This window comes from Sphaerodactylus townsendi, linkage group LG03 (assembly GCF_021028975.2).
Source record: "Sphaerodactylus townsendi isolate TG3544 linkage group LG03, MPM_Stown_v2.3, whole genome shotgun sequence".
Taxonomy (NCBI): Eukaryota; Metazoa; Chordata; class Lepidosauria; order Squamata; family Sphaerodactylidae; genus Sphaerodactylus; species Sphaerodactylus townsendi.
This window is the reverse complement of record NC_059427.1, coordinates 61,356,156-61,368,047: the sequence shown is the minus strand read 5'-3', so window position 1 is coordinate 61,368,047 and position 11,892 is coordinate 61,356,156. Positions and strand designations below refer to the sequence as shown.

Sequence of the window (11,892 nt, the reverse complement as noted above, 5' to 3'; positions counted from 1 at the left end):
GTGGATTATCCCTCACCCTGAAACAGCATCACTTTCCATGTTTAAACTGGGGACCTTAGATTCTCCCTTTAAATCCATGCTGAAGGGGGGGGATTTAAAAGGAGAATCTGGGGAAACTTGGGGGGTGCCTGCTGTCAGGGATATAATTGTTAAGATAGCACCAAACTTTCAGAGAATCTTTAGGAGAGTCTCCTAATGATACTACACAGGTTTGGTGAAGTTTGGTTCAGGGGGTCCAAAGTTATGGACCCTCAAATGTGTAGCCCCCATCTTTTATAGCTCCCATTGGAAACAATGGGGGATGGGGCACCCCTTTTGAGAGCCCATAACTTTGGACCCCCTGGACCAAACTTCACCAAACCTGGGTGGTATCAGTAAGAGACTCTCCTTATGGTACCACCCAGGTTTGGTGACGTTTGGTTTAGGGGGTCCAAAGTTATGGACTCTCCAAGGTGTAGCCCCAATCTTCTATTAACTCCCATTGGAAACAATGAGGGATGGGGGCACCTCCTTTGGGAGTCCATAACTTTGGACTCCCTAAACCTCACCAAATCTGGATAGTATCATCAGGAGAGTCTCCCAAAGCATCTTTGAAATTTTGGTGCTGCTAACCTAAAAATTGCACCCCCTGCAGGCCAAAACCCAAAAAACACTTTAAAATATTTTAAAAAACCACAAACAGGGGCGGAGCTTCGGACATGTAATGGGGGGTTTGAACCCGAGAACCCCGCCCCCTTACCTATGTCCTTGGGAGTGGGCATGAGGGAACACATGTTCTCAATGTTCCAGCAACTTTACTCTCTACCAGTATGCTGGTTTTGACCTTTAAAACTTGCAAATAGCCTCCTTAGGGGCATGATCTCTGATATGCACTATCTTGCTCACTGCGCTTAAGTCTTGTTCTTAGTCACACCAACTTAGTGGAACTCCTTTCCTGCAGAGGCCTAACAGGACAAACTATGCTACCTTTGTGAAAATAGGATAACCCTTTTCTTTTTGGACAGACTAGTAGTAGCCCTGAAGGGCATTTTAGAAGAGAAAAATGGTATAAAGGGTTTGATAGAATGCAGAAAAAGATAGAGGAATACCTGATGAATAGCAGATCAGAGACCTATGACTGGCGAACTGGAAGAGCATAGCAGATGTGATCTGAACAGAGTTCATGAGAGAGAAAGTCTGTTGAAGAAGATGGAGCTAACAAGGAGAAAGTGTTAACACAGCAAATTGTTCAAAGAGAGAAACTAGTCTACTGCTTAGAAATGAACTTGAGTCTCAGCAAGGAAGGCAGTTTAGAAATGGAGTAAATAAAAACATCCAAACCAGATGGTACGGAAAGAAATGGCAAATTGAAAAATGAGTGAAAAAATTCAAGATTGCTGCCAGGTCATAATTGTCTCAATGCTGCCCTCCTGTGCTTGTAAAAATGCAAGCATGGTCATTAGAGCCATAGCAGAATCTATATAATGCCTTTCATTAGGGCCAACCAAATCAACACAAAATGTTCTGCAAACTTTTGAGCTCATCCAAATTCTTCATTGGATGAATGTTACAGAATTTCAGAAGGGTATGCTGAGAAACATATTTTTCAGATGATAATGCAGGAACTGATCATGTAGACATCCTCAGATGACAGTAGCACTGCACATAGGGTTCATGCCTAAAGTTTGCCAACCTTTAGGTGGTGGCTGGAGATATCCCAGAATTACATCTGATCTCCAGGCAACAGAGATCAGTTTCCCTGGAGAAAATAAAAAAATATGACAAGCAGTGATTAGCCATACAACAAACAAATGAGAAGACTTTCATGGCCAGATGTAATTGGTTTTTGTTGCCTCTGCATAGCAAGTTCCACCCAAACACTGATTGGTTCCCCACCCTGCGTCATGGACAATATGTACCCCACTAAACATTCCCTTCTCACAGGACAAAGTGTGTAACAGACTTCTCTCTATTATATACCTTTGAAGATGCCAGCCACAGATGTAGGTGAAACATTAGGAACAAGATCTACCAGACCACGGCCACACAGCCCGGAAAACCCACAACCAAATGAGAATGTGATTCCATAACTATAGTCAACAAACTGTGAACTGAATCTAAGGCTTTTATGCGAAATGTAGATTTTTATGGGAATTGCACCTACTGCAATCAAAGTGATTTTAAAAGAGGTGGAAGGGATTGAAGAAACAAGTGAACCACGCATGAAACAGAAGATTTAGATTGTTTCCTGGAGTATGTATGCACAGTATGCTGTGACTCTTGCTATCCCCTGGCAGTTTTGGAGGATGAACTATATGGCATTATACATCGCTGAGGCACCTCACCTCAAACCTCCCTTTCCCCAGGTTCCACCCCCAAAATCTTCATGCATTTTCCAACCAGAGCTGGAAATCCTAGGCCACTTCCAAGCACTACACTGTCCCGAATTAACACACGCAGAAGAAGAAATAATCAGAGCAAGGGTTAGTAAGCTTGGCAGGTTGCAGATAGCGTAGGTAGCTTCAAGTCAGTGACTGACACGTCAACTCCAGAGGCTCCCAGGCTGTTTTGCTTATCGACTGATGCCTTCCGGGCAGGCTCAACTGCAACCTTGCAGAAAGCTGACCCGCCAGATAATCGGTGTCTAGCGAGTCCTGCAGAACCACCACCGCCGATTATCTCGGGGGCCAGCTTTTTGCAAGGTGCAGTTGAGCCTGCCCGAAAGACATAAGTTTTTGGACGAGAAGGACAGTCCGAAAAAAGCAGAGATTATGCCGCGAGCCCGCGACCCTTCCTCCCCGTTTCAAAAATCCCGCTGCCATGACGGCGCGCGCTGGAAAGGACTGCAGAAGGGGGAGTTGAGGCTACATTGCACGATCTCAAATAGCGAACAGGAGATGCCAAACTCCATGGAAGCAGAAAGCAGGGGCTCGTTTTCTACTTCGATGAAGTCTTTAATGGAGGATCTGTTTGCCTTTAGAAGCAAGGCAACCCAGTCTACACTTCATGGAGATAGGATAGAAACACGCGTCGCTTCTTTTTTCCGAGCGAGCTGCAAGGCACGCATAAATCTTTCCACAGTCAGCTGCACTGACTTAGCCGGACTTGTCACAAACCCAGTAACACTCCAATTACAAAGAGGCAGCCTTCTTAGCCCGTAACAAGTGTCCAGTGTGGCACTTCAGAAACTAGCATTTGTATCCCAGCGTAACTTTACTATATAAACGATATAAACCATAGCAATACTTCCCACTTCTAGCTAGCTGCCGAGCAACTCCGTGGGAAGTCGAAGAGGCATAATGCAAACGTGGGGGGGGGGGGGGGAAGTGAAAATGTTTCTTTATTCTGTATTAGCCCGCTTTCTCTCATGCAGCGACGTTCAAATGGAACCCGCACGTGACGGCTGCAAACCAATTTATGATCCATCTAACTCTTGGTTGTTTACAGACCTTTGCAGACGTGATGCGCATGTCAGGTCATGCGCACGAGGCACGACAACAATGACGGCTCCCTGAAGCTGTTTCCGGTATCACTAGTCGGCCGGGAAATGCAGCAAAGAGGGAAGTTGTGTTTGGCATACTTTGGGCAGTTGTTAACCCGCGTTATGCTTTTCATGAAAGCTCTGAATTGAAGACCTGCAGCTAAGCGGCTGACACTTTTTCATCGCACTTTGACTTCCGGAAACTTAAGTAAATGATGGCCCAGGCTGCGGGAAGGCTGAGCCCGCCGGTGCCTGAGCTCCCCAAGCTGCAATTTGTTCCTTTTAGTAGTGCCTTAGATGCAGGATTTTGGCATGAACTGACTCAGAAGAAACTCAATGAGTACAAGTTGGATGAGACTCCAAAAACGATCAAGGGGTACTACTATAATGGTAAGTGCGGAATAAGCATTCTGCTTTTCAGGATTTCATTGTGTTGGAAATTCTAATATGTGCGTGTAGGTTTGAGTCATTATAGAGTAAGGGCCAGTTATACATAATTCTGAAAATAAAATTGAGACATAGATTGAACCTGGTTGCAGCGTGGCTTCTGAATTTGGTGTAGAGCCTGGATTGATAGTAAATTGCATTGAGTTCAGTGGGTAGACTACACAGGTGTGCAGCTAACTCTGTGGCTCATTCCGCATGGGCCAAAAACAGCGGTGTGAAAACGGTGTGAAAATGGTGTTAAAGGGTTTAAACCAGTGTAAAAGGGTTTATTCTGTTTTCACACCATTTTCACACCACTTTTTTTGGCCCTTGCGGAATCAGCCTGTGACTTGTAAAGCTTGCAAATCAGGGTGCTGTGTGGATTTATTCAATGCAGACTCCACTAATTCCACTCCATCAGCTTCAGGCTTCAGTTTCAGTGAACAAAATTGGGAAACATTGTTCTTGTTGCTGGATGGTAAACTCTGGATTTGCTTAACCTGACTCAACTTGCAAGATATGAACAGAGCTATTAACGGTTCTGGAGGTCATTAATTCACAGAAGCAACTCAGTAGCACTTAACTCAGAGACATGTTTAATTCTCGAATCAGTTCTAAGTAGTCTGAGTTTAAAGGAAATATAAACAGAACCTGCAAGGATCTGTGGGATGCATCTAAGTCTTCTCTCCCCCACCACTTCCTCTTTCACTTTCCTGAAAGCTCGTAAAATGTCTCCACTTTCCCTGTTTCCTATCAAACAGTCAGCCTTCATTTATCTGTTCCTTGTCTTCAGCTACCCCTCCCCAGCAGCTTCTACCTAGGAAAACTGGGGCCCAATTGAGTGGTGCTGGGTACTGGGTCAGGTCCTCTTACATGGTAGAGAACTCTCAAGGACTTATGAGAGGGGAACTCACTTTCCTCTGTATCCTTCTCCCCATGCTATTTCCTCTTTCCATCCTCCTGGCAACCCCTATATCTTCTCTTCCATTCCCTGCCTATTCTCTTATCCTCAGGCATTCACCAAATTACCTTTTACCTTCCTTCTGTCTTCAGCTACATTTATAATTTATTTACTTCATTTATATCCACCTTTCTCCACAATGGGGACCAAAGTAGCTGACGTTATTATCCTTTTGTCCTTTCGATTCATATAATAATGTGTGAGGTAGATTAGATTGAAAGTGGCTAACCTAAAATCACTGAGAGAACTTCCACAGTAAAATGGGGATTTGAATCCTGGTCTCCAAGACCCTGCTCTGAAGCTCTAACTCCTGTACCACAATGATTTTCACAGGGTGACTGCTCTTGAACAGTAGCAAGCATCTGGGCCTCATTGAGTCATGCAAATGAGGTGGTCTCAATTCACCTAATTGTTGCTGACAAGCTGAGAGTTGCCAACATCCAAATGAGACCTGTATCCCTTTTCCCTGCCCTTTACTCACTGAAACCCAGTGAGGCATGCTGTGGCTGCCTAGCAACAGCAACTGACAGTATCTGTTTGTTAAATCTACAGGGGTTTCTTTTATCATTGTGGGGGGTTCCCCCCCTTTTTAGATTTCTTTCCCCCTGCAAACTTGGAGCATTTTTGAGGTTTGTGCAGGGATCTGTTTTGTCCATTCATAGCTCCATCACAGGATTCAAGCAACCTCAGATCTGGCAAACTTATCTATTGGAATATAAGATTGATAATGGAATGATTGTCTAATTAAAATTGCTTTTTAAAAAGTATGTAGCTCAAAATCTGAATTTTAACCACACTAGTAGTAATGCCCACATCAGGTTTTTGGGAGTCTCAGTCAGTCATTGGCCTTTTATTTTCTGTGTGCAAAACTGGAGAACCTGGGTTGCTGTAAGTTATGGAAATAAGCAAGGGTTAGGAGTACATTTTGTGGTTCTTTTCCTTGGTGAAGGATGAAATTGAGGATGATGTTGTTCCTGGTCTTGAACAAAAGGGGTGTATTGGGGAGGACAGAGGAAAGTGTACCTTCTATCAATCTAGAGAATAAAATTTTATAGTTTTTCAATTCAGTATAATTTATACAGTGTGAAGAAATGAGAACAAATTATGAAGCCACCATACAGGGCAGGGATGTCTGGATTGCAACTGTAGTGAAACTTCTAAATGGAGACAGTGACAGTGATGGTTCTAAACAGGGAAAATTCCATTAGTGTTATAGCTACCACTGTACTAAAAGATCCTTTTGTTTTTGTCCAGGAGACCCTACTGGTATGCCAGCTCGTTTAACACTGGAATTCAGTGCTTTTGACGTGTAAGTAACTTTTTTAGTTTGTGTGAAACGTGTAAAATCATGAAATCTTTCTCCCCCCTCCCCCTCAAGTCATAGTACTATAATGTAAAAACGATATGCGGAGTTGTTTATAGTATTGAAGTGCTACTATCAGTTTAGCAGGTAAAACATTCATGTACCAACCTTCCTCTCAATACAGCATAAGTGTTCTGCTTATTGTGTATGCAGATATATAGGCAGGTCTATTGAGTCTGCATGTCCCTGGCATACAGATGAGATGCAGATTGCAAGATTGTTTATAGCAGTATGATAGATGTTAAATACTGAAGTTATACTTGGCATGATCATTACTGTGGCTACATCTTTAATCTTGATGAAAAAAGATTTTTGCCAAGAAACTAATTTATTTCATTTATACTCCACCTTTTCTCCAAAGGGGACCCAGAGCATCTTATGTCATTCTCCATATTATCCTCATAACAGCCCTGTGAAGTAGGTTCAGCTGAGTATCTGGCCCAAAGTCATCCAGCAAGCTTCTATGGCACAGCAGGAATCCAAACTTGGGGTTCCCAGATCCTCGTTTGACACACTGGCATATGAAACACTGGCATAACATTATTACTAGGGTACAGAAATACATCTATATGACATCTACTTTAAAACAACTTCATTGGTTTTCTATCCGTTTTCAGGCTCAGTGTAAGGTGTTTTTTCTAAAAAAGCAAAACAAATTATACAAAGTAAAATACAGTTTTCAGAATTGTCAGATTCTAGTATTTTGTAACATTTTCAGCATTCTTTTTTGTGTCTCTTTGTCCTTTGTGTATCTTTGTCTCTTTTGTACCAAAAGTGCCAGTTTATTGGTAAGATTACACATATTGTCCTCTTTGTTCCTCAGGCATGCCCCAACTCCAGCACATTGCTGCCCTGCTGTTGGAACACTGTATAATACCAACACTATGGAATCATTCAAATCATGTGATAAGAAGTTTCTTCTTGAGCAAGCAGCAAGTGAGGTGAGCTAACAATGCCACACTCCTGAGTTTCCTGAAATGAAGAGATTTACATAGTTTTGAAAAAAATCATTTGAGATAGTGGTAATGAAGAGACTGTCCTTGGAATGTGGAATCCTTGCTTGAGGTTCTGTTCTGGAAAACAGTTTTTTAGCATATGTCAACAGTCAATATCAAATTAAATAGAACTCCTTATCTCACTTTGTGAAACACTGTGACCTAACAGTGCAAGCAAGTCCTAAGCAGAATTATGGCCTTCTAAATATGAAGCCAGGGTGCTCAGAAGGGTATGCTTGTAATAAACATAATGTATAAGGCTTATTTAAAACCAGACCATTTGTCAATCTGCTATCTATGCTGAATGGCAGCAGCTCTACAAAGTCTATCAAAGTCTGTTATACTTTTTGAGATATTTATTTGAACACTCAAAAGAAGAGAAATGCAAAAGATTTTGCAAGCAGAGGATCTTCGGTTCAATCCCCAACATCTCTAGGTTTTTGAAGGATAAGGTAGATGTTATATCAAGATGTTACCCTTCTAGAGACTGCCGAGAACTGCTGCCAATAAGACTAGACAATAATGACCTTGATTGACACATGGTCTGAGTTAGTATAAAGTATCTCCTTGTGTTTATGTAAGACTATGGGGATGTAGCATGGCATCTTATGCATACAAAATTGTCAAGTTCTGCTTGGTTATGGGGGTTTCTTTATTACAGCTACCCCTCATTTTTATCAAAACAATTCTAGGAGAATGAGCTGCGTAATGTGAATGATACAGGCAGGTACTGAAAGATACAGGAATCTTCCGGAAGTATTTATTTTAATATTTTGGAAACGCAGAGATAAGTTGATAGTACCTGACACTGAGTTCTGTTTCTCACCCTTAGATATGGGATTCAATAAAATCAGGTGAGGCGATTGAAAATCCTGTCTTGCTAAACAGATTTCTGCTACTGACATTTGCAGTGAGTATGCAGTAATTTAAAATAAACAGTTCTAATGTTTCATATTTGTATATAAAATTTATGTTGTGATAGTCTTGGTAATCTTGATGGTCAGCTTAAATAGATCATGAATCTAACAGAATTAGGCTCAACGTTCACGTAGGGTCTGGAATATTTTGTATTGCTTTGCAAGTAACTTCCCTCAACATCATCCTATAAATGGCTTTTGCAGACTAGCTATAATACAATTTTACATGCTAAAATAGTTTTCAAACATTTTATATATTAATTATAACTTATCTAGAGCTCTAGGGGTTTACAGAACAAAAAGTAATGAAAAGTTCTTTGGATACAGTGAGGGACTGCTCTCCAGTGAGATTAACTTGTGCTCTGATTTTTCTTTGAATCAAGCTCAGAGGTGCCCTAAACTGATGTTCAAAGCTCAACAATAATTCAAATCAGCTTTTGAATTTTGCACAGAATCTTTTAACACGGTATTAGTGTATGTGCTAGTGTACATGTGCAGGATACGTGTGCAGTATCCTCTCTGAGAACCATCATGGTGTAGTGGTTAAGAGTAGGTGTACTCAAATCTAGACAACCGGGTTTGATTCCCTGCTTTTCCACTTGAGCTGTGGAGGCTTGTCTGGTGAACTAGATTAGCTTGTGCACTCCAACACATGCCACCTGAGTGACCTTGGGCTAGTCCAGGGGTAGGGAACCTGCGGCTCTCCAGATGTTCAGGAACTACAATTCCCATCAGCCCCTACCAGCATGGCCAATTGGCCATGCTGACAGAGGCTGATGGGAATTGTAGTTCCTGAACATCTGGAGAGCCACAGGTTCCCTACCCCTGGGCTAGTCACAGTTCTTTGGAGCTCTCTCAGCCCCACCTACCTCACAGGGTGAGGAGGGGAGGGAAGGGAAAGGAGTTTGTAAACCCCTTTGAGTCTCCTTACAGGAGAGAAAGGGGGAGTATAAATCCAACTCTTCTTCTTCTTCCTCCCTTTCAGAAAATTTCTGATGTGCACAAATGCCTCTTTGTATGTTGTGTTTTTGAGAGTGTCTTTGTGCATCAGGGGGAAAAACATGCAGCTAGAACGTCTAATGCAACTGTTATCTCACCTTTGCAAAAGTTTATTCTAGTATAAGGGATGGTTACCTGGACAGTTTGTGTTGAACTTCTATTGATTTATTTGATTTGCACGGTTCACTCTGATGCAAGAATAGTTTTTTTTCACTATGGCTGATTCCGCATGGACCAAAAACAGCGGTGTGAAAACGGTGTGAAAACAGTATAAACCCTTTTACACCGTTTTAAACCCTTTTACACCGTTTTCACACTGCTGTTTTTGGCCCATGCGGAATCAGCCTATGCCATAAAAAGAGAGGGGTCATCTTACATTTGCATACATTAAATAATACTTTTGTGTATGTGTTTAGAATTTTTAGGAGGTATTGTGTATTCATGGTTGTCTTCCTTTCAAGTAAATGAGCATAAGCCTATTTTTGACCATAAGGTCCTAAAAGTGGTATACTTTAATTTTTTTTAAAAAATACTGCTTTTCTTTTCCACGTTCATTTGTAATATATCAGCCCCAAGGTTCTCTTTCTGAGATATTCTGCTGATGGTTTCAGAATGGATGGTGCCTGGTGGTGCGGTCTCTAGCCCCTTCATCCTAAGACTGCAAGGCTTCAGTGTCCTGGAAACAAGCAGGGAAAAACCAGATCTTGTACTTCTTATCAGGACCTCAGGCAGGATGTGGAGAATTAGATCATGTTCTAAGGACAGCTCTTTAAAACCTTGAGAAAATCTTCATCATAACTGAATCTTCATCATTATATACTATCCTCCCATGTTCACTCACCTCACCATGTTCACTATCATACCATGAAATCTTCTGGAAGTCTTCCATGTACCAAAGTATCACAGGGACAATCCTTGTTAACCACTGTGGCCAAGTCACCCCCCTTTCCAGTGCTTTCACTCCCTCCCTTGGCTTCATATCCCTGGCATCAATACTTTGTATTTCTTATCAGACTTTCCCAAGTAGGGATTGTTTAGATTTCATAATCCTTCAGATGAATTTCCCTCTCATTTCCAGGGGGGAATAGCCTGGCCAGAATCTGAAGAACTGTCAATTCCATGTGCCCAGTGTAGGCTTCATCTTATATTTCCAAAGGTTCAAAACATGCTCTTGCCTTGTTTGTATTCATATTGAGATTTATTCATCGTGCCCTGTTCCTAACTGATTATCTGATAACCGTGTGGTTGCTGCATGGTCTGTTCAGTGATGCTTCCCAACCACTGCCCTTTTCATCCTATCTTGATTCATAAACTTAAATATGTCAGTAGTAGGGTGCAGATGGCAGATTGCAGTTATACCAGTAAGCGTCATGATGTATCTAGTAGTTTCACTTTTTCCGCTACTCATCTTCTTGCACTGTAAAATATTTTTCTAACTTATGTATAAATATATACACAATTTTCTCCTGTAGGATTTAAAGAGATATCGTTTCTATTACTGGTTTTGTTACCCTGCACTTTGTCTCCCAGAAGGCATCCCTTTGACTCAGCAGCCTGTGTGCCTTGCTGCAAGGTTCTCTCCGATTCAGGTACATAGACAAATGCAGAGGTGAAATTTTGTTAGTGCTCATCATCATCATTAGATGTAAAATGAAATGATTTCTTATTTTTGTAACAACATCATAAGCAAAAGAATTGGTTCCTGTTTTTTTATATTTAGAAATGCCCAAATCCAGGAAGCCTGTTTCAATGCTGGAACACTTGTGCATGTAGATAACTCCCAAAGCTGTCTCTCACTTTCCCTTCCAGTTAATAGGTAGTTTTATGTATGCATTCTATCTATACGATTCTAAGGAAGTTTAAATTGCAGTGTTTTCATTTTAGCTCTTCAAAGTTTCCACTAAAATACTTTTAAAAATGACTAAGGTTACTGACAGACTACACTATTCAAATCAAATCAAAAACCTTTAATGACATATTATTATTATTTATTCAATTTATTAGACCACCCTACCCCCGAAGGGCTAATTATAAATAATTAGCAAAGTGCATAGAAGGAAATCATAAACAGATGAAAAGTTGTTTATGGCAAGGGAACAATTTATGCCTTTGATTTGCTTTAATGGTAGTCGTAGTGAGATCTGTCAACCATTATTATAGATAGAAAATGAGCCATCGTAGATGTGCCACTAAGTATTAAATAAACAAAATTTTGGAGTTAAGAAAGCACTGTGAATTGATCTGTTTTTCTTTCAGATTCAGTCCCTTCAAAGTTCATATGATGAACTTTGTCAGAAAGAAGGGCTTACAGCCTTGCCTTATTTCTTAGTCAAGTACCATGACGATTCATTTCTTGTGTCCCTCCTTAAAAACTGGGATGATTTCTTCCCTGATCCAAAGCAAAAAGTAAGTAGTAGTGGTAACATACGTTTTTATAGTTGAAATTTGTTGGAATAAATCATATATTTGATTTCATTTATTTGTGCTAGCTTATGTTACACATAGACCCTGGAAAATAAATTATAGGATTCAAGCTGATGTGCTCTTGTTGATGGTGGGAAAAAGAGTGCAAAAACTAGTAAGCTGGTTGGATATCTGAAAAATGACCTTTCAAAAGAGATCAAGTTGTATTGGGGATGAAGGTTGAAATCTGCATATCCTGGTTCAGAGTCCAGATGACTCACTGTGATGTCTAGAATAACTGTACATGTACTGTATTTTAGCTTTACCACAATGTGGGGAAGGTGTCCATCTTGCTACATAGCAAAGTA

General features: G+C 41.0%; 1 protein-coding gene across 1 annotated transcript in view; it reads left to right on the top strand.

The window, feature by feature from the left end:
- Positions 1-3,458: 3,458 nt before the first annotated feature.
- ATG7 (autophagy related 7) overlaps positions 3,459-11,892 on the top strand; it is a 102,345-nt gene continuing 93,911 nt past the window's right edge. The window contains exons 1-6 of the mRNA XM_048487870.1: positions 3,459-3,850; positions 6,102-6,156; positions 7,034-7,151; positions 8,038-8,115; positions 10,594-10,710; positions 11,378-11,527. Coding sequence (XP_048343827.1) covers positions 3,673-3,850; positions 6,102-6,156; positions 7,034-7,151; positions 8,038-8,115; positions 10,594-10,710; positions 11,378-11,527 — 696 coding nt within the window. The 5' untranslated portion in view covers positions 3,459-3,672. The remainder of the gene's footprint in view (positions 3,851-6,101; positions 6,157-7,033; positions 7,152-8,037; positions 8,116-10,593; positions 10,711-11,377; positions 11,528-11,892) is intronic.